This window comes from Babylonia areolata, chromosome 6, assembly GCF_041734735.1.
Source record: "Babylonia areolata isolate BAREFJ2019XMU chromosome 6, ASM4173473v1, whole genome shotgun sequence".
Lineage (NCBI taxonomy): Eukaryota > Metazoa > Mollusca > Gastropoda > Neogastropoda > Buccinidae > Babylonia > Babylonia areolata.
This window is the reverse complement of record NC_134881.1, coordinates 38,907,681-38,930,202: the sequence shown is the minus strand read 5'-3', so window position 1 is coordinate 38,930,202 and position 22,522 is coordinate 38,907,681. Positions and strand designations below refer to the sequence as shown.

Here is a 22,522-nt window from a genome sequence, read left to right as displayed (position 1 = left end):
AGAAAATGTCAATGTTAAAGTTTACCACGGACACACACACACACACACACACACACACAACACAGACAACCTGAACACCGGGTTAAAACATAGACTCACTTTGTTTACACAAGTGAGTCAAAAAACAAAGCTCAGTTTATATCACAGACTGACATCAGCTTTGAGTCGGGCCAACAGCAAAGTGAGAGCTGTACGATCAATGGTTTCTCCATTGCAGTTGGAAGTCATTTACAGCTTAGTCGTTTGTGAAGGACTGTGACTCTCTTCTTCTTCTTCTTCTTCTTCTTCTGCGTTCGTGGGCTGCAACGCCCACGTTCACTCGCATGTACACGAGTGGGCTTTTACGTGCATGACCGTTTTTACCCCGCCATGTAGGCAGCCATACTCCGCTTTCGGGGGTGTGCATGCTGGGTATGTTCTTGTTTCCATAACTCACCGAACGCTGACATGGATTACAGGATCTTTAACGTGCGCATTTGATCTTCTGCATGCATTTACACACGAAGGGGGTTCAGGCGCTAGCAGGTCTGCACATATGTTGACCTGGGAGATGGTAAAAATCTCCACCCTTTACCCACCAGGCGCCGTCACCATGATTCGAACCCGGGACCCTCAGATTGAAAGTCCAACACTTTAACCACTCGGCTATTGCACCCATCGACTGTGACTCTCAAACTAGGAGGCAAGACTGCACTGGATCTGTGCTGCAGCCATGGGGGCTACAGGGCCTTTGGTGGGAACCATCCCAACGCCAACTGTCCTAAAACTCTCTTGGTCGAGAGAGTGGAGATGTAACTTGGGCAAGATACTCAGTACTATAATTGAATTCTAGCCAAACATTAAACGGAATCCCCCTAAGTTCAAAATACTTGTCATTTGATTCACAAACAACTTAGAATATAACGAAGAAATTAATCTTAAAGAAAAATTTGCAGAAATCAACACTTTGTATAAAACATGGTTAAAACAACAGATTACCCCTCTAGAAAAAGTTGCAGTGCTTAAATCTTTGATTTTGTCCAAAAATCGTCCACTTGTGGATATCGTTGCCAAATCCTCCTGACACCATGATAAACATGATTCAGAAAACAGTGTTTCATTTTGTATGGAATAAAAAAAACAAAAACAAGATAGAATCAGTAGAAAAACTGTTAAAAGAATTGTTCATGGAGGGCTTGGTGTGCCAGACATTAAAAACTACATTAATGCACTCAAGTTGATTTGGATACAAAGACTAAAGACAAGCAACTATAAATGGAAAAAAAAACTCAGTGTTACAATAAATCCTAGCTTGACTCTGCCTGAAAAACTTAGCTCAAACCTTCTTGCTGATAAACACACCTGTTAGAACAAATTGTGGAATGTTGTCTTGCAAGCAAAAAGGGAATTTGGAGAAAAAAAAATTCACATAGAAAAATACAAAGAAATGAATGCATAACCTCTATTCAGTAATGATAATATAAAAATTGGGAAGAAAACTGTGTTCTGTAAGAAATGGATTGATCAAGGAGTGTGTTTCATTTCCAACTTGCTTAATGATGATGGTATGTTTCTGTCATTTGAAGAATTTAAACATAAATACCAGTTACAGACTGACTTTGTTACGTATACTGGATACTTACAAGCAGTGAAGTGTTACATGAGGAAATGTAGAATTGTTGCTCAAACTAATCGATCTTTAAACAGCCATAAAACTCTTGCAACAATATTTTCAGTTTCTAAGGGTGCACGTGTATACTATGATATTTTAACACATGATAGGATAAACCCAAATTGTTGCAGTAAATGGGAAAATAAATATGACACACAAATCAAATAGGATATTACATTTAAGAAAATACATCAAATCAGTGAAATCAAACTTCGGTGGTTTCAAATTAGAATTATACATAGAATATTAGCAACTAATACTGTGTTGAAACATATGGGCATAGTTAGTGAAGTTGGTTGTAATTTTTGTAGAAGAGATTGCGAAAATATATACCACATACTCTGGGAATGCAAATTTACACATGTTCTGGAATACTCTTGAAAGACATATCATTGATAATTCTGAAAATGCAGAATTCTTAAAATTCAATGAAAGAATCATCATATTTGGACACAAAAGCACATTCAGGTCTGATAGAACTCTTGACATGATTATAGTCTATGCCAAATTCTTCATCTACAAATGCAGAGTCAGTAATACAATTCCACAGCTTAATCATTTCAGAAAATATCTGAAAACGTGTATATCAAACTGAAAAACATATCTCGCTTGTGAATATGTCTTTTACGATAAACTGGTTCCCATACAAGCATTTGATTAACATTTAAAGATGATGTTAAAATCACTGCACTTTCTTCATATGTATGCATTCTTTTCTCTTTTCTTTTTTTTTTCTTCTTTTTTCATCAGAGAATATTGGCAACATTGACTGGGACGAGTGAAAACTGAGGAAAGGAGGGAAAAATCTGATTATACATACCTATCACTTGTTTAATACATCCATATTGCTGCATAGAATTCCTAGGGGCATGAGTTAAATACAGAAGAATAAGCAAAATAAAACGAAAGGACATTAATGATTTAAACATGCAATAATGCATGAATGCTTTATTCTGTGATGTTTATTATATACATTACTTGCAAACATCAAGGGATGTAAGTACGTGTATACAGGTGCCGATTTGTTTGTGTGCATGTTTATAAATTTATATGCTTGTAACAGTGTGTGTATGTATGTATGTATGTATCTGTGTATGTATGTGGGTTTATATGAATCTGTATGGATATTAAATGATATACTTAGTATAAAGAAATAGTGGTGTGTAGCCTTTTGCTTTTTTTCTGGTCAGATGTCACTTTTGGATGTTAAAAATGAAATGAAAAATGGTTCATTAAAAAAAATAACAAAATTCTCGTCCAGATAGTTGGGACGGCAGTTGCCTCCTCTGCTGTTCTGGTGGTCATAGTCGGACACAACCGACTGTCATACATATGAAAAATAATAATTCATTGTTATATAGCACTAAAAAAACCCAAACAGAAGCAAGCTGTAAGTGCTTTACAAATCAAGTACTTTGAGTAATTCAGTTAACACAATATGGTCAAATAGACATATTTTTTAAAAATCATAAAAGTACTGTAAAGTTGGGTCTGTTGAGCGCACTGGTGTATAAGCCGCACCCACTAAATTTTGGAAAAAATTGAACTTTATACATACATAAACTGCAATGGTTTATAAGCCGCACTTATTTCCGGTACCGGAACACATACTGATACTACAGAAAAGCTGTCGATGCTGTAGGTTATGAAATAAACACAAGCGGGAACAACACAAAGAAAAGCAAGCGAAAATACTGCTAGTGCCACAACAAAATAATAAATAAACCCAATGAAAATAAGATACCCTTTCCACCTCTCCAGAAGTGTGTGTGTAAGGAGACTTGTGTGTCAAAGTGTGTGTGTAAGGAGGAGACTCGTGTGTAAGAAGGAGACATGTGTCCAGATGGAGACGGGCGGCAGCAGTCAGCAGGGGGCCAGAGTCAGGCTGAACCCGAACAGATCAACAACTTGCTGAAGGTGGGTCTGCTGACTGACATCTGGTGCTGACCCTAATGCAGTTTTCTGACAATATTAGTGATGATAATAATGTTAATGATGATGATGATGATAATTCTTTTTAATGATTATGAGTAAGACGAGTAATAGTAGTAATAATGTTCTTTAATGATATTGTAGAAACATTTAGAAATTGAAAAAACAATGATGATGAAAAAAAAAACCCTTCCTAAATGATGATGATAGTAAAAATGATTACATTCCCTAATAATAATGGTCATGATAATGAAGCTCTTCAATAATGACGATAACACCAACACCACTGTTCTGTCGCACACAGCCGGCAGTGACGATATAATTGTAATGATGATAGTAATAACAGTCCCGTTCCCTAATGATGACGATAACACTCAACAGGACTGTTCCCCAGAGAGCGCCAGCCAGGTGACGGCCATCTCTCGCACACAGCCGGCAGTGACGATATGATTGTGGTGGTGGTGGTGTGTGTCCATCGAAATCGATGATGACCATCGTTGTCATCCAGCTGGAGGATGGGGGGAGGGTGGTGGTGGTGGTGGGGGGGGGTTCTCATGAATCTATCTGTGAGTGCGCAGATGGCTGAATAGTCCAATCTGCGCACAAAATGTTCGCTGACAGTTGGGGCAGACAAAGACCGGCATATCATTGTCAGGGAGCTTGTTTGCCCGTGACTTTCTGGCCTGCCTCTTCTGAACAGCTGCAGCAGTCCTGTTGGCCTCGCACAACTTGGCACCGTTGTGCACAGCAGCGCGCCATTTGTCACGGTCCGCTGCAGATTCCTCCCAAGGAGGCAGGGTTTAATTGTAAAAATCGATATAATTGTAATGATGATAGTAATAACAGTCCCGTTCCCTAATAATGACGATAACACTCAACAGCACTGTTCCCCTCAGAGTGCCGACCAGGTGACGGCCATCTGTCGCACACAGCCGGCAGTGACGATGGGGGAGGAGGGACCCCCTGGCCCCCGACCCCTGTCGGACGCACAGCGGATGCGTAAAGTTATCATGGAGCTGGTGGAGACTGAGAGGGCTTATGTCAAGGTGAGGACCATCTCCAATGCACTGCAATGCAATAATGTGTAATGATATACAATGCAATTCAGTGCAGTACAGTACAATGCAATGCAATGCAGTACAATACAATGCAGTGCAATACAGTGCAGTACAGTACAATGCAATGCAGTACAATACAGTGTAATACTATGCAATACAATACAGTAGAATGCAGTGCAGTGCAGTACAGTACAATGCAATGCAGTACAATACAGTGTAATACAATGCAATACAATACAGTAGAATGCAGTGCAGTGCAGTACAGTGCAACACAATGCAGTACAGTACAATGCAATGCAATACAATGCAGTACAGTATAGTACAATGCAGTGCAGTATGATACAGTAAAGTATAGTACAATGCAATGCAATACAATGCAGTACAATATAGTGCAATGCAATACAATACAGTACAATGCAATGCAATACAATGCAGTACAGTACAATGCAATGCAATGCAACACAGTACAACACAACACAACATGACACATTGCAGTACAACACAACATATTACAGTACAATGCAGTGCAACATATCACAATCAGAGTACAACACACAACACAACATATCACAGTACAACACAACATATCAAAGTACAACACAACATATCAAAGTACAACACAACATATCACAGTACAATGCAGTGCAACACAGTTCAATACAGTGCAACACAGTTCAATACAGTGCAACACAGTTCAATACAGTGCAACACAATGCACACAGTTCAATACAGTGCAACACAGTTCAATACAGTGCAACACAATGCACACAGTTCAATACAGTGCAACACAAAACATTACATGACAACACAGTGCAATACAACAAAACACAACTCAGCACACAACTCAATGCAACACAACACAACACACCACACCACACCACACCACAACACACAACACACCACACCACACACCACACAACAACATACACCACACCACACCACAACACAACACACACCACAACACACCACACAACACACCGCACACCACACCACACCACACCACACCACACACTGTCTGTCTGTCTGTCAGGACTTGTTGTGCCTGTTGACGCGGTACCTTGAGCCTCTCAAAGAGGAGACGTTCCTGACGTCGGACAAGGTTGCGGAGCTGTTCGGCAACATCACGGAGATCGTTCAGTTCCAGCAGCAGTTCCTGACCAGCCTTCAGCACGCCATCGACCTTGAACCTCTCTTCTTCTCCACTGACGACACCAAGCTCTTCAAGGTCTGGGGGGTGGGGCGGTGGGGGAGTGATGGCACAGTCTGGGGGGTGGGGGAGTGATGGTACAGTCTGGGGGGTGGGGGAGTGATGGTACAGTCTGGGGGGTGGGGGAGTGATGGTACAGTCTGGGGGGTGGGGCGGTGGGGGAGTGATGGCACAGTCTGGGGGGTGGGGCAGTGGGGGAGTGATGGCACAGTCTGGGGGGTGGGGGAGTGATGGTACAGTCTGGGGGGTGGGGCAGTGGGGGAGTGATGGCACAGTCTGGGGGGTGGGGCAGTGGGGGAGTGATGGCACAGTCTGGGGGGTGGGGGAGTGATGGTACAGTCTGGAGAGTGATGGCACAGTCTGGGGGGTGGGGGAGTGATGGTACAGTCTGGGGGGTGGGGGAGTGATGGTACAGTCTGGAGAGTGATGGTACAGTCTGGAGAGTGATGGCACAGTCTGGGGGGTGGGGGAGTGATGGTACAGTCTGGAGAGTGATGGTACAGTCTGGAGAGTGATGGCACAGTCTGGGGGGTGGGGGAGTGATGGTACAGTCTGGGGGGTGGGGGAGTGATGGTACAGTCTGGTGGGTGGGGCAGTGGGGGAGTGATGGCACAGTCTGGAGAGTGACAGTACAGTCTGAGAGGTGGGGGAGTGATGGTACAGTCTGGGGGCTGGGGGAGTGATGGCACAGTCTGGGGGGTGGGGCAGTGGGGTATAGGGTGAGAGCTGGGTACTGTTTGTGAAGTTCAAACCAGTGTTTGATGTGAGGTTAGAGGTATAGGGTGAGAGCTGGGTACTGTTTGTGAAGTTCAAACCAGTGTTTGATGTGAGGTTAGAGGTATAGGATCAGAGCTGGGTACTGTTTGTGAAGTTCAAACCAGTGTTTGATGTGAGGTTAGAGGTATAGGGTGAGAGCTGGGTACTGTTTGTGAAGTTCAAACCAGTGTTTGATGTGAGGTTAGAGCTATAGTGTCAGAGCTGGGTACTATTTGTGAAGTTCAAACCAGTGTTTGATGTGAGGTTAGAGGTATAGGGTGACAGCTGGGTACTGTTTGTGAAGTTCAAACCAGTGTTTGATGTGAGGTTAGAGGTATAGGGTGAGAGCTGGGTACTGTTTGTGAAGTTCAAACCAGTGTTTGATGAGAGGTTAGAGGTATAGGAACAGAGCTGGGTACTGTTTGTGAAGTTCAAACCAGTGTTTGATGTGAGGTTAGAGGTATAGGATCAGAGCTGGGTACTGTTTGTGAAGTTCAAACCAGTGTTTGATGTGAGGTTAGAGGTATAGGGTGAGAGCTGGGTACTGTTTGTGAAGTTCAAACCAGTGTTTGATGTGAGGTGAGAGGTATAGGGTCAGAGCTGGGTTCTCATTCAGCAGTTTGAACCAGTTCTCTTCTCTGCTGGTTCAGCAATTTGAACCAGTTCTCTGATGTGCTGGTTCAGCAGTTTGAACCAGTTCTCTTCTCTGCTGGTTCAGCAATTTGAACCAGTTCTCTTCTCTGCTGGTTCAGCAGTTTGAACCAGTTCTCTGATGTGCTGGTTCAGCAGTTTGAACCAGTTCTCTGATGTGCTGGTTCAGCAGTTTGAACCAGTTCTCTGATGTGCTGGTTCAGCAGTTTGAACCAGTTCTCTGATGTGCTGGTTCAGCAGTTTGAACCACTTGTCTGATGTGCTGGTTCAGCAGTTTGAACCAGTTCTCTGATCTGCTGGTTCAGCAGTTTGAACCAGTTCTCTGATGTGCTGGTTCAGCAGTTTGAACCAGTTCTCTGATGTTGTCTCGGCACAAAATTCAGCACAATATAAACATTTATTATTTATCATTGTTATGATTGTTATTTATTTTTTTCCTTGTTGTTTCAGAGAGTGTTGTTTTCCATCGGAGGGTCCTTCCTGTACTACGCCAACCACTTCAAGGTGTACAGCTCTTTCTGCGCCAGTCACTCACGTACACAGAAAATCCTCAACCCAGGTAAAAAAAAAAAAAACGGTTCTGAAATATTGTGACTGAGTATATGTTCCCATGTTCAAATTTACTACTGGTAATGATAACGAAAGTACTAATTTATATGGTGCCTTTCCATGTAAAACATGCTCCTTTGTGCTGTATAAAAGCCAAGGGTGAAACTTGCATTGAGACACTAAAGCAAAGACTTACTTCTTTATTATAATTCACAGATGCTTTGTCAGATATATCTGGATAATTATGATGCACAGATGATGATTGTAATTCACATGTACTTTTCTAGACACACATATCAGATAATCCTAATTCATAAACAGTAATCCTAATTCACGTACCAGTTTCCCAAATATGTCAGGTAATGATTATGTTTGACGGATGATAATTATTCTTCAAAGACAGATGCCAACGAAGTCCTGAGTAAACTCCTGCTGGCATGGAAACAGATGATGATTACAATTCACAGATAATTCTCAAGCATGTCAGGATAATAATGGTATAGTTCATCAATGGTAACAATACTTTCTTTGACAGATATTTAGATAATTCTCATAATGTCAGAATAATGATGGTAAATTCTCAGTTATGTCAGGATAATGATGATAACTTCTCAAACATGTCAGGATAACGGTGATAACTTCTCAGACATGTCAGGATAATGGTGATAACTTCTCAAACATGTCAGGATAATGATGATAACTTCTCAAACATGTCAGGATAATGATGACAACTTCTCAAACATGTCAGGATAATGGTGACAACTTCTCAGACATGTCAGGATAATGATGATAACTTCTCAGACATGTCAGGATAATGATGATAAATTCTCAAACATGTCACGATAATGATGATAAATTCTCAAAGATAATGATGATAACTTCTCAGACATGTCACGATAATGATGATAACTTCTCAAACATTTCAGGATAATGATGATAACTTCTCCAACATGTCAGGATAATGATGACAACTTCTCAGACATGTCACGATAATGATGATAAATTCTCAGACATTTCAGGATAACAATGAAACTTTCAAATGACAGATGCCAATGAAGTCCTGAGGGAATTTCGATGTGCATGTAAAGGGATGATGATTATAAGTCACACATAATTTTTCAAACATGTCGAGGATATCAATGACGTGGGACTGACAATGTCCACATTGTGACAGAAACCAACGACGCCCTCAGGGAGTTTCTGCAGGCCAGGAACCCCAAGCAGCAGCACTCCGCCACACTGGAGTCCTACATGATCAAACCCATCCAGCGCATCCTCAAGTACCCCCTCCTGCTGCAGCAGCTGTGCGCACACACCCTGACCAACACTGACGAGCATCACCACCTGACAGGTAGGGTGACATGACTAATGACATATATATGTGTGTGTGTCATTCAGAGGGTGACATGACCAATGACATATATATATGTGTGTGTGTCATTCAGAGGGTGACATGACCAATGACATATATATGTGTGTGTCGTTCAGAGGGTGACATGACTAATGACATATATATGTGTGTGTGTCGTTCAGAGGGTGACATGACTAATGACATATATATGTGTGTGTGTCGTTCAGAGGGTGACATGACTAATGACACATAATTGTGTGTCTCTCAGAGGCCCTGAAGGGGATGGAAGCGGTGGCAGAACACATCAACGAGATGCAGAAAATCTACGAAGAGTACGGGTCTGTGTTCAACGACTTGACGCTCAAGTACAGGGAGGTCCACCCAAACAAGCCAGTAAGCCATGTTACTGGGGCTGTACTCATGTAGTGAGCACTGTGGGTACAGCTGTACTCATGACTGCATCTTTGTAGTGGACACTGTGGGTACAGCTGTACTCATGACAGTGCATCTTTGTAGTGGACACTGTGGGTACAGCTGTACTCATGACAGTGCATCTTTGTAGTGGACACTGTGGGTACAGCTGTACTCATGACAGTGCATCTTTGTAGTGGACACTGTGGGTATAGCTGTACTCATGACAGTGCATCTTTGTAGTGGACACTGTGGGTACAGCTGTACTCAGGACAGTGCATCTTTGAAGTGGACACTGTGGGTACAGCTGTACTCATGACAGTGCATAGTTGTAGTGGACACTGTGGGTACAACTGTACTCATGACAGTGCATCTTTGAAGTGGACACTGTGGGTACAGCTGTACTCATGATGGTGCATTGTTGTAGTGGACACTGTGGGTACAGCTGTACTCTTGACAGTGCATCATTGTAGTGGACACTGTGGGTACAGCTGTACTCATGACAGTGCATCTTTGTAGTGGACACTGGTTATAGCTGTACTCATGACAGTGCATCTTTGTAGTGGACATTGTGAGTACAGCTGTACTCATGACAGTGCATCTTTGTAGTGGGCACTGGGTGTAGCTGTACTCATGACAGTGCATCTTTGTAGTGGACACTGTGGGTATAGCTGTACTCATAGAGATGTGTGGAGTCTAGAGATATGTGAATCCTGTAGTGATGCGTGATGTGTGCAGCCTGTAGAGATGTGTGATGTGTGCAGCCTATAGAGATGTGTGATGTGTGCAGCCTGTAGAGATGTGTGATGTGATATGTGTGCAGCCTGTAGAGATGTGTGATGTGTGCAGCCTATAGAGATGTGTGGTGTGTGCAGCCTATAGAGATGTGTGATGTTTACAGCCTATAGTGATGTGTGATGTGTGCAGCCTGTAGAGATGTGTGATGTGTGCAGCCTGTAGAGATGTGTGATGTTTACAGCCTGTAGTGATGTTTGATGTGTTCAGCCTGTAGAGATGTGTAGTGTGTGCAGCCTGTAGTGATGTGTGATGTGTTCAGCCTGTAGAGATGTGTAGTGTGTGCAGCCTGTAGAGATGTGTAGTGTAGTGTGTACAGCCTATAGTGATGTGTGATGTGTGCAGCCTGTAGTGATGTGTGATGTGTACAGCCTATAGAGATGTGTGATGCGTGCAGCCTGTAGAGATGTGTGACATGTGTGATGTGATATGTGTGCAGCCTATAGAGATGTGTGATGTTTACAGCCTATAGAGATGTGTGTTGTGATATGTGTGCAGCCTATAGAGATGTGTGCAGCCTGTAGAGATGTGTTGTGTATGCAGCCTATAGAGATGTGTGCAGCCTGTAGAGATGTGTGACATGTATGATGTGATATGTGTGCAGCCTATAGAGATGTGTGATGTGTGCAGCCTATAGAGATGTGTGGTGTGTGCAGCCTATAGAGAGATGTGTGCAGCCTATAGAGATGTGTGGTGTGTGCAGCCTATAGAGAGAGATGTGTGCAGCCTATAGAGATGTGTGGTGTGTGCAGCCTATAGAGATGTGTGGTGTGTGCAACCTATAGAGAGAGATGTGTGCAGCCTATAGAGATGTGTGGTGTGTGCAGCCTATAGAGATGTGTGGTGTGTGCAGCCTATAGAGAGAGATGTGTGCAGCCTATAGAGATGTGTGGTGTGTGCAGCCTATAGAGATGTGTGGTGTGTGCAGCCTATAGAGAGAGATGTGTGATGCCTGTAGAGATGTGTGGTGTGTGCAGCCTATAGAGAGAGATGTGTGTGATGTGTTGGTGTCTACAGCCTATAGAGCTGTGTGATGTGATGTGTGATGTTTACAGCCTGTAGAGCTGTGAGATGTGATGTGATGTGTGATGTCTACAGCCATACAGCTATGTGATGTGTGATGTGATGTGATGTCTACAGACCATAGAGCTGTGATATGTGTGAAATGTGATATGTGATATTGAGATGTGTGGTGTCTACAGCCCATAGAGCTGTGTGATGTGATGTATGATGTGATGTGTAATGTGATGTGATGTCTACAGCCCAAAGAGCTGTGTGATGTGATGTGTGATATATGATGTGATGTGTAATGTGATGTCTACAGCCCATAGAGCTGTGTGATGTGATGTGTGATATATGATGTGATGTGTAATGCGATGTGATGTGATGTCTACAGCCCATAGAGCTGTGTGATGTGATGTGTGATATATGATGTGATGTGTGATGTGATGTGATGTCTACAGCCCAAAGAGCTGTGTGATGTGATGTGTGATATGTGATGTGTAATGCGATGTGATGTGATGTCTACAGCCCATAGAGCTGTGTGATGTGATGTGTGATATATGATGTGATGTGTAATGCGATGTGATGTGATGTCTACAGCCCATAGAGCTGTGTGATGTGACGTGTGATGTGATGGGATGTCTACAGCCCATAGAGGTGTGTGATGTGATGTGTGGTATATAATGTGATGTGCAATGCGATGCGATCTGATGTGATGTCTACAGCCCAAAGAGCTGTATGATGTGATGTGCAATGCGATGCGATCTGATGTGATGTCTACAGCCCATAGAGCTGTGTGATGTGATGTGTGATATATGATGTGATGTGTAATGCAATGTGATGTGATGTGATGTCTTCAGCCCATAGAGCTGTCAGTGGGGGACCTCCAGATGTATGGCACAGTGGAATGGTGCAACATGGCCGACTACCTGGGCAAGGTGAAGAAAGCCACAGACTTTGAGAACACCGTCTTCGTCTTCAAGATGGGCGTCGTCTTCCTCTGCTGTGAGCGGCAAAAACGACGCAAGTCCAAAGTGAGTGATTTGTATCTGATTGTAAATATCATGAGCTCCGGGCCTGGGAGAGTCTCTTGGCGAGTATCTCTGCCAGCATCATGATCCCTGCCTTCGTAGGATGGCAAACGAGGCATGGTACCGCGCGTAAGCACCCAGCGGACAATTCGATCCCCAACAGAGAAAGGAAAGACAGGATCGACTCAGAGGTAGAAAAATACGAAGAAATCGAGGGGGCCGAGTCGAAACGAGTACACAGAATGTAAGCACAATATACATGCAAGCCGCATACAACAAAATAAGGCCAAATGACAACGCTTAATAGCCAAAAAAAGCGTTAGACGAGACAGAGCGAAAACCTGACAAGATGGCATGGAGAGCCTTGGCCAAAGGAATGATTCAGCGCTTATAGCTGTTAGAGGCGTTTGATTGGCTAAGAGCGGGCCAGACTAAGAGGGGCGTCTTTTCACTGTTAGCCGCGCGAAATTTGGCCAAACAGAGCAAACCATAGGCCTAGTTTGCATCAGTTTGACATGGTAAGTATATGTAAACACCAAACATGGAGTATAATACAAACTCCTCCTTTTGACTAACAGGAGAGGCAACAGCTGTCCTGACTATCTGGGCTAGCATTTGATTATAGTGGAGAGTGTACTTCTTGCTCAAGTTACGTCATCACTGTCTTGGCCAAGAGGGTTTTAGAACAGTTGGTACTGAGATGGTTCCCAAAGGCCAGCTTAGCAAGCCCCCCGAGGCTTCTTTCTGTAAGAGCCTGTGCTATATTTTCTCCTGGTTTGAAAGTGGTAGTCCCCTTTACAAGAGACAAAAGCTGTAAATGACTTCCAAATGCAGTGGAGAAATCATTGATGACACAGCTTTCCCTTTGCTGTTCACCCAACTCTAAGCCTTTAACTCTCTCCATACGAATGGCGAAAGAGACGACGTTAACAGCGTTTCACCCCAGTTACATTCATCAAATTATTGCAAGCGGAAGGCTCTTATACTGAAGAGTTGAATGTTGACAAAGAATACCACAATTCTGACGACGGAAGCTAAAGGTTGGGTCATTCAGACACCCACAGGACATCCGAGGGGTATGTGTAGAGGAGAAGAGAGGACTGGCTGTACTGAGTGAGTTAACATTCTCTGATAAAAGCCTAGCATTGAGAAAGTAAGTATATATGTAGTACTGGGAATTAAAAACAACAACAACAACAAAACACTTGCACAAGTTCAGTTTGAAGTAGAATGACTGGTTTCTCAAAAATCATAGAGTATGAAATACAGCGAAGACTTGATGGTGAGTGGATGAAAAATTATGTGAGACATCCAGCGCCATTCTCTGTTCTGTACGGAGTTAGCAAGAAAGCATGAGACATCCAGCACCGTTCTCTGTTCTGTACGGAGTTAGCAAGAAAGCATGAGACATCCAGTGCCCTTCTCTGCTCTGTACGGAGTTAGCAAGAAAGCATGAGACATCCAGCGCCATTCTCTGTTCTCTACGGAGTTAGCAAGAAAGCATGAGACATCCAGCGCCATTCTCTGTTCTGTACGGAGTTAGCAAGAAAGCATGAGACATCCAGCACCATTCTCTGTTCTGTACGGAGTTAGCAAGAAAGCATGAGACATCCAGCAATGTTCTCTGTTCTGTACGGAGTTAGCAAGAAAGCATGAGACATCCAGTGCCCTTCTCTGCTCTGTACGGAGTTAGCAAGAAAGCATGAGACATCCAGTGCCCTTCTCTGCTCTGTACAGAGTTAGCAAGAAAGCTACCTTCTTTTCAATCCTGTCTTTTCCCACGAGTCCACTGCCAGTGAAAGACAGAAGACTGCAGTAACAGAAATGTCAGCCATTCTAGAATAAAGGCTTATTTCCAAATCATTAATGGTTTTATTTCGTTGAGATTCGTTCTGAAATCCGAAAATTCTAAAAACCACTTCCCACTGAGTTAGGTATTCTAGAAGGTAGGTTGCATTCAAAGACATACCTCGTTTTTCTTGTTCACATTTAAAAGGAAAGAAATACAAATTCTGTACAGAACACATACGGTGATACTAACAACACCATGGACTTGTTTACTGCATGTAAATATTCTAAAGTGGACTCTGAATTAACTGAAATGAACATAAAAGAAAAATTGAATCAGTAGTTTCTTTCAGCCCGTTGTAGACTGGTTCGTCAGTGCAGATCTAGAAATCTACCATGTGTTGCAGTGTGCTTGAAGCTTTGGCAATGTCTCCTTTGCCGCCGAAATAAAATCATCATCATCATAATAAAGCACACAAAAAACATGATTTAAACGGTGTTGTTACATCCACTACAGTTACTTCTATTCATCGCACGAAGAAGAAAGTGTCAACATTGCTTCAAGTATTGAATTTAGTCGAATGACGTCAGATGTGCCGCAGCAGTGGGGATTAGTCTGCTTGCTTCAGAACTGAACATGCATGAATCAATTTCTCTCACATGCCTTAAAAAACAAAATTTCCCCCCAAGCTTATTTTATGTATCATATTTAATACAGAGCACTTTCAGTGATTTTTTTTTATCTCTTTTTTTTTTCTCCTCATGATTACTGGATAAAGCACCAAGCACAAGTGAGTCTTGAAGGTTTTGCTTTTTGTTTTCATTATTGTTATTATTATTACTGCTGTTCTACCATGTGGCACTAAGAGCCCACACTATTCAGAATGTGGACCACATAAGTCATTCATTCATTCATTTTGCCCATCGCTCCTGGTGGAGCATAGGCCATCGACAACCCCTCGCCATCACACTCTGTTCTGGCCATTCCAGTCCAGTTGGTCCCTTGCTGCTTCAGCTCTGCCTCGGTGTCTCGCCTCCAGCTGTTGCGAGGCCAGCCTCTCTTCCTCTTTCCCTGCGGGTTCCAGGTCAGGGCTTGGTGTGCGATGCTGACACTGGCTTCCTGAAGGTGTGTCCGATCCAGCCCCACTTGGTACATAAATACCAAATATTATTATTGATGATGGAGTCTCCCGTCGGACAGATGAGTAGGCAGGCAGGCTTATCTGTTGGTGTGTGTCCTCATATGGGAGAAGAGGCCAATTCTGGATGCGCAGCACTTCCCACAGGTGTTGCAAGGGAAAACGTCTCCAGAAGTTGAGCCGTGCTTCCTTCGCTCACGCTTCTCCTTAATGGCCAGCATTCTCTTGTTTTCAAACGTCTTTATGCCACTAGAGCACAGCATCCACCAGTGAGAGCGGTCAAGGCCATCAGTTTCCCAGGAAGCGATTTCAATGTCACAGGCTTTGAGGTTTGTCTTCAAGGTGTCCTTAAAGCACTTGCAGGGTCTTCCAAGTTCGCGGTGGCCTTCCTTCAGCTGGCCATAAAATGGTATCTTCAGGATCCTGCTGTCTGTCATGCAGACAACGTGTCCTGTCCTGTCCTGGCACTGGTATGATTTTTATCAACATGGGTTATATGCACCATAGAAGTGTATTATTATTGTTATCAATAAGGGGAATTATGATTATTATTAATACTAATGTCCCACCTGGTACCACTGTTCTCCTACACCACGAATACACACACACACACACGAATGTGCATACTTTATTGTCCATACTTTGGTTCAGAGATTTTCTTTTTGGCAGCAGCACGTGTCCAAAATAAGAAACAAACAAAAATAAAATGAATGAAAAAAAAAGAAGAAAATTTGAATCGCACCAAACAGAAATAGCTATATACAAATATACAGATCATTGAAATTCTCATGCCCCTCTATTAATTTCAGTCAACTAAGCTGCATTGCACATCTTCACATGCCACTCATGCATACATACACACACACACACACACTCTCTCTCTCTATCTCTCTCATACACACACACACACACACACACACACACACACACACACACACACACACACATACTGTGCTTTGCTGCAGTCGTTGCCGGCGCGGTCTTCCATGGTGGAGAATGGAGATCTGCAGGAGAGGTTCCGCACACTGGTGCCCACGGCTGAGGTGCAGGTGTGCGTGGGCAAGGTGGCCGACCTGGAGCGTCACTTCTGGTGGGACCTGGTGCACTCCAGGTCTGATCCTGAGGGTCGTCCGGAGAGAGTCTACCAGTTCTGCAACAGGTGAAAAATGTGGATAAATAGATAGATAGATACATAGATAGATAGACAGATTTGCAACAGGTGAAAAATGTGGATAAATAGATGGATAGATAGATTTGCAACAGGTGAAAATGTGGATAAATAGATAGATTTGCAACAGGTGAAAAATGTGGATAAATAGATAGATACATAGAGAGTCTACCAGTTCTGCAACAGGTGAAAAATGTGGATAAATAGATAGATAGATAGACAGATTTGCAACAGGTGAAAAATGTGGATAAATAGATGGATAGATAGATTTGCAACAGGTGAAAATGTGGATAAATAGATAGATTTGCAACAGGTGAAAAATGTGGATAAATAGATAGATACATAGATAGATACATAGAGAGTCTACCAGTTCTGCAACAGGTGAAAAATGTGGATAAATAGATAGATAGACAGATTTGCAACAGGTCAAAAATGTGGATAAATAGATGGATAGATAGATTTGCAACAGGTGAAAATGTGGATAAATAGATAGACAGATTTGCAACAGGTGAAAAATGTGGATAAGTAGATAGATAGATACATAGATAGATACATAAAGAGTCTACCAGTTCTGCAACAGGTGAAAAATGTGGATAGATAGATAGGTAGGTAGACAGAGAGTCTGCCAGTTCTGCAACAGGTGAAAAATGTGGATATAGATAAATAGATAGACAGATAGACAGATTTGCAACAGGTGAAAAATGTGGATAAATAGATAGATTGATAGACAGATTTGCAACAGGTGAAAAATGTGGATAAATAGATAGATAGATAGTCTACCAGTTCTGCAACAGGTAACTGTAACTAGGGAGGATGTCTGTAAAAATGTAGATTGATTGATTGATTTGTGAGTTGTAAATTAAGAACTCACTTTGATAAGAAAACTGTGGGTTGTAAATTCAGACTCACTTTGATAAAGAATCTGTGTACTGTGTAATTGAGAGTTACTTTGATAAACTTGTGGGTTGTAAGATTTAACTCCCTTTGATAAGAAAACTTTAGGTTGTAAATTAAGACTCGCTTTGTGGGTTGTACATTAAGACTCACTTTGATCAAACTTATTACCATATACCTATTATCAAATCTACAGTCTTTCTCCATTAGTAAGTTTTATAGACTCAGCTGTCAACTCAAGTTATGTAATTGTTTTGTCATGAATGATTTCTGTGTCAGGTATTTAAGTTCTCATCTGTTTATCATGTGTGTGTGTGTGTGTGTGTGTGCATATATGTTTGTGAATATGGTTCCTCTTGGCATATACTACTTTGCTGTAGTCAGCAGCATTAACCATCCAAAGTTCGGGAAGGACATTTTCACGTTCATATTTTAAGATGCAGTGTGTGCTTGTTTGTCATGAGATCAGTAAAAAAAAATTGCAGGGTTTATATGGTAACGGGACTCCCCAAAAGACTTGGGGAATATGAGAAAACCATTACCAAGGCTGGAAAAGTCCTGGAAACATTAGTTTTGCCCTTCAGAGTGTAGAAAAGTCCCTTCAGAGTGTGGAAAAGTCCTGGAAACTGTAGTTTTGCCCTTCATAGTGTGGAAAAGTCCTAGAAACTGTAGTTTTGCCCTTCAGAGTTTGGAAAAGTCTCTTCAGAGTGTGAAAAAGTCCTGGAAACTGTAGTTGTACCCTTCAGAGTGTGGAAAAGTCCCTTCAGAGTGTGGAAAAGTTCTGGAAATATTAGTTGTAACCTTCAGAGTGTGGAAAAGTCCTGGAAATATTAGTTGTACCCTTCAGAGTGTGGAAAAGTTCTGGAAATATTAGTTGTACCCTTCAGAGTGTGGAAAAGACCTTCAGAGTGTGGAAAAACCCTGGAAATATTAGTTGTACCCTTCAGAGTGTGGAAAAGTCCTGGAAACGTTAGTTGTACCCTTCAGAGTGTGGAAAAGTCCTGGAAACTGTAGTTGTACCCTTCAGAGTGTGGAAAAGTCCTAGAAACTGTAGTTTTGCCCTTCAGAGTGTGGAAAAGTCTCTTCAGATTGTGGAAAAGTCCTGGAAACTGTAGTTGTACCCTTCAGAGTGTGGAAAAGCCCTAGAAACTGTAGTTTTGCCCTTCAGAGTGTGGAAAGGTCCCTTCAGAGTGTGGAAAAGTCCTGGAAATATTAGTTGTACCCTTCAGAGTGTGGAAAAGTCCCTTCAGAGTGTGGAAAAGTCCTGGAAATATTAGTTTTACCCTTCAGAGTGTGGAAAAGTCCTGGAAATATTAGTTTTACCCTTCAGAGTGTGGAAAAGTCCTGGAAACTGTAGTTGTACCTTTCAGAGTGTGGAAAAGTCCTGGAAACTTTAGTTTTGCCCTTCAGAGTGTGGAAAAGTTCTGGAAATATTAGTTTTACCCTTCAGAGTGTGGAAAAGTTCTGGAAATATTAGTTTTACCTTTCAGAGTGTGGAAAAGTCCTGGAAACTTTAGTTTTGCCCTTCAGAGTGTGGAAAAGTCCCTTCAGAGTGTGGAAAAGACCTTCAGAGTGTGGAAAAGTCCTGGAAATATTAGTTGTACCCTTCAGAGTGTGGAAAAGTCCCTTCAGAGTGTGGAAAAGTCCCTGGAAAAGTGCTTTCAGAGTGTGGAAAAGTCCTGGAAACACTAGTTGTATCTTTCAGAAGAATAGCAGTAGTTTTATTTTTCATCATTGACTCTTTTAATCTGCCGATCAGTTTTGTAGATGATATGATAAGTATCTCATTGTAAAGACAGTTAAACATGCATTTCATTAGGTGATGAATGTTCTTTTCTATGCATTAATATCTGAATGTATGCAGATTTACCATTCAATTCAGTGCCCATTAACTTGCTATAATTAAACCATCTTTTAATTTTGACCAACCATTTTGATCTGAAAACTGGGGGGAAAAAATGATGGACCCACTCTTTCACAGATTGCCATTGACTGATCCACACCAGAACTGACTTCAAACAGTGATTGACTGAACACAAAAAGTTAGATTGTCATCAAACATGGATCCATGCCAGTACACAAAGTGACAGATTGTCATTGATTGTTCTTCACCTGTGCTGACTGTTCAACATAAAGTGATAGATTGTCATTGATTGTTTTTCACCTGTGCTGACTGTTCAACATAAAGTGATAGATTGTCATTGATTGTTGTTCACCAGTGCTGACTGTTCAACATAAAGTGATAGATTGTCATTGGTTGTTGTTCACCAGTGCTGCCTGTTCAACATAAAGTGACAGATTGTCATTGATTGTTGTTCACCTGTGCTGACTGTTCAACATAAAGTGATAGATTGTCATTGGTGGTTGTTCACCAGTGCTGTCTGTTCAACATAAAGTGATAGATTGTCATTGATTGTTGTTCACCAGTGCTGACTGTTCAACATAAATTGATAGATTGTCATTGATTGTTGTTCACCTGTGCTGACTGTTCAACATAAAGGGATAGATTGTCATTGGTGGTTGTTCACCTGTGCTGACTGTTCAACATAAAATGATAGATTGTCATTGATTGTTGTTCACCAGTGCTGACTGTTCAACATAAAGTGATAGATTGTCATTGGTGGTTGTTCCATACCAGGACTGACTGTTAAGCACAAAGTGACAGACTGAACACAAAGCTGACACATTGAACACAAAGTGAACCAAAGTGACAGATTGAACACAAAGTGACACATTGAACACAAAGTGATAGATTGAACACAAAGTGACACATTGAACACAAAGTGACAGATTGAACACAAAGTGATAGACCATCACCGATTGTTGTTGCACACCAGTACTGACCATTCACCCCCCACTGGTTTTCAGCACGGCAGAGGCCAAGTCCGACTTCATGAAGGTGATCCGGCAGACCATCCGAGAAAGCGTAAGGAAAATCCCTATCCCCCCCATTAGAGGTAGCTCCCTGTCCCCACGCCACCATCCCCAGAATAGCTCATCCGACACGGCGGTGTGCAGCCAGCCCCTGTCCAGCCCCCACACCCTCCAGAAGCGACGCACCCCCAAGTGCACCGACTCAGAGCGTCACTCCATGGACATCGAGGAAAAGGTGGGTGCCATCAGCTACGACAACGTCTTCAAGACGCGCAGCAAGACCATCGGGGACATAACCCAGGCCAGCCTGGATGCCAACGCCTCCTTCATCATCTCCGCGGACACGCAGTCCTCCAAGCGGGGCAGTCCCTGCTCCTCCCTGTCCAACCTCAGCAGCTCCAGTCATAGCGGCTCCGCTCGACTCCAGTACGCCAGCTCCAACCCTGTCCACTTCTCCACCACCTCCGTCAACTCCGGAGGGGGCGGGGGTGGTGGGGGTGGGGGCGGGGGGTCCCCCATCTGGAAGCGGAGGGCAGAGTCATCGGTGATGCTGGAGGTGGTGCCAGGCACCATGACCTCCTCCCAGGAGGACGCCCAGTCACACACCAGCTCTGGCAGCAAGGACTCCACCGAGAGCGACTCCAAAGCCAAGCAGACCAAAACCGTCGTGTTTCAGACGTTCGACAATGTTCCGCTGATAAAAGATACAGAGTGTTAGCTGTTGTGGGGGGTGTAATGTGTGAAAGGGGCACATTTTTACAGGTGTAGCGTCAAAGAGTTTGCAGATCACTTGGCACACACAACACAGGAATGATGCACCACAAGTGGGATCAAAAAGCCAAAGGTTTTTCCTGTGACCATGCCAGAGATGTGACCTGACAGGCCTAGGATGGCTGGTGTGTGGTGAAACAATTCTGTTGCTATTTCAAAATTGCTCTCAACAGTGAATCACCTCAGACATTCAGCCATGCTGTGTACTTGCATTTGGAATATGTGCTCAGTGTATGCTTCATGAATTGGAATTGTTGATCTGAAGAAACATCAGTGATAGTGTCAAGTTAAATATGCATGTTCTGTCTCAAGTTGGATTTATAAAACAGACAGTTGAGTTGCTTTGCTGGGGAATATTACTGAATCCTTTTTTATTTAAATTTTGGTATCAGTGCTCAGTGTGTAGCTCTTTTAAAAGTCTGAAAAAAAATGAAGGAACTCTTAAATGTGCCAAAGATCAAAACAAAAAGTTTAAAATAGACTTTCTGTGATAAGTTCCTTGTATGCATTTTGTTTGTGAGTGTTCAAACATAACGCCTGAGTGTTCACTTTGAATTTTGCTGACAGTTTACAGCCAAACCCCTCGTTCATCCTAAACAGGAAGTTGTGAAGAAACAGTGACTTCACCATGAGTCAGAGTTGTGGACTTGACTTCATTCAGAGTGGTGACTGGCACAAACCCTGTCTGGGTTCAGCTGTGCTCCCCCAGCAGAAAGAGCTGCCAGAGAGCATCAGACAGTGAAGGTGAAGGTCACCATTGTGGCACCAACTCAGCCATGCAGTTCTGTAGGCATTTCCGTGTGGACCAGCCACACGTGTAATTCGTCACGTGAAGGAAGGAACACGTGTAACTCGTCACATGAACGATGGAACACATGTAACTCGTCACATGAAGGATGGAACATGTGTAACTCATCACGTGAAGGATGGAACACGTGTAATTCATCACGTGAAGGATGGAACACGTGTAACTCATCACATGAAGGATGGAACACGTGTAACTTGTCACATGAAGGATAGAACACATGTAACTCATCACGTGAAGGATGGAACACGTGTAACTCATCACATGAAGGATGGAACAGTGCACACAGGCTGTCTTCTCTGCCTACCTCTTCCACATGTCCTTAGTCAAAGGCATGTCAACCTTTCTGAACCAAGTACACACACAAAGACACAACTTTGAAAGTGTTGGAAACAAAAGGTAAAAACTGTGTGAGCCTTGGAAACAAAGCGTAAAAACCAAAACCATGTTTTCAACTCCAACATTGTCCATAGTTTCCTTCCTCCCGCCAGGAAGAGATGCTTGTGAGGTGCTGTCAGCCCTCCAGGAAGAGATGTGAGGTGCTGTCAGCCCGCCAGGAAGAGATGTGAGGTGCTGTCAGCCCTCCAGGAAGAGATGTGAGGTGCTGTCAGTACTTTAGGAAGAGATGCTTGTGAGGTGCTGTCAGCCCTCCAGGAAGAGATGTGAGGTGCTGTCAGCCCTCCAGGAAG

General features: G+C 42.9%; 1 protein-coding gene across 1 annotated transcript in view; it reads left to right on the top strand.

Moving 5' to 3' along the window:
• The window catches only part of LOC143283002 (protein still life, isoforms C/SIF type 2-like), a 121,832-nt gene extending 99,906 nt beyond the window's left edge, over positions 1 to 21,926 (top strand). Inside the window, exons 13-21 of the mRNA XM_076588978.1 lie at positions 3,495 to 3,568; positions 4,480 to 4,629; positions 5,672 to 5,866; positions 7,706 to 7,814; positions 8,979 to 9,155; positions 9,424 to 9,548; positions 12,224 to 12,397; positions 16,287 to 16,480; positions 20,252 to 21,926. Coding sequence (XP_076445093.1) covers positions 3,495 to 3,568; positions 4,480 to 4,629; positions 5,672 to 5,866; positions 7,706 to 7,814; positions 8,979 to 9,155; positions 9,424 to 9,548; positions 12,224 to 12,397; positions 16,287 to 16,480; positions 20,252 to 20,975 — 1,922 coding nt within the window. The 3' untranslated portion in view covers positions 20,976 to 21,926. The remainder of the gene's footprint in view (positions 1 to 3,494; positions 3,569 to 4,479; positions 4,630 to 5,671; positions 5,867 to 7,705; positions 7,815 to 8,978; positions 9,156 to 9,423; positions 9,549 to 12,223; positions 12,398 to 16,286; positions 16,481 to 20,251) is intronic.
• Positions 21,927 to 22,522: the final 596 nt, after the last annotated feature.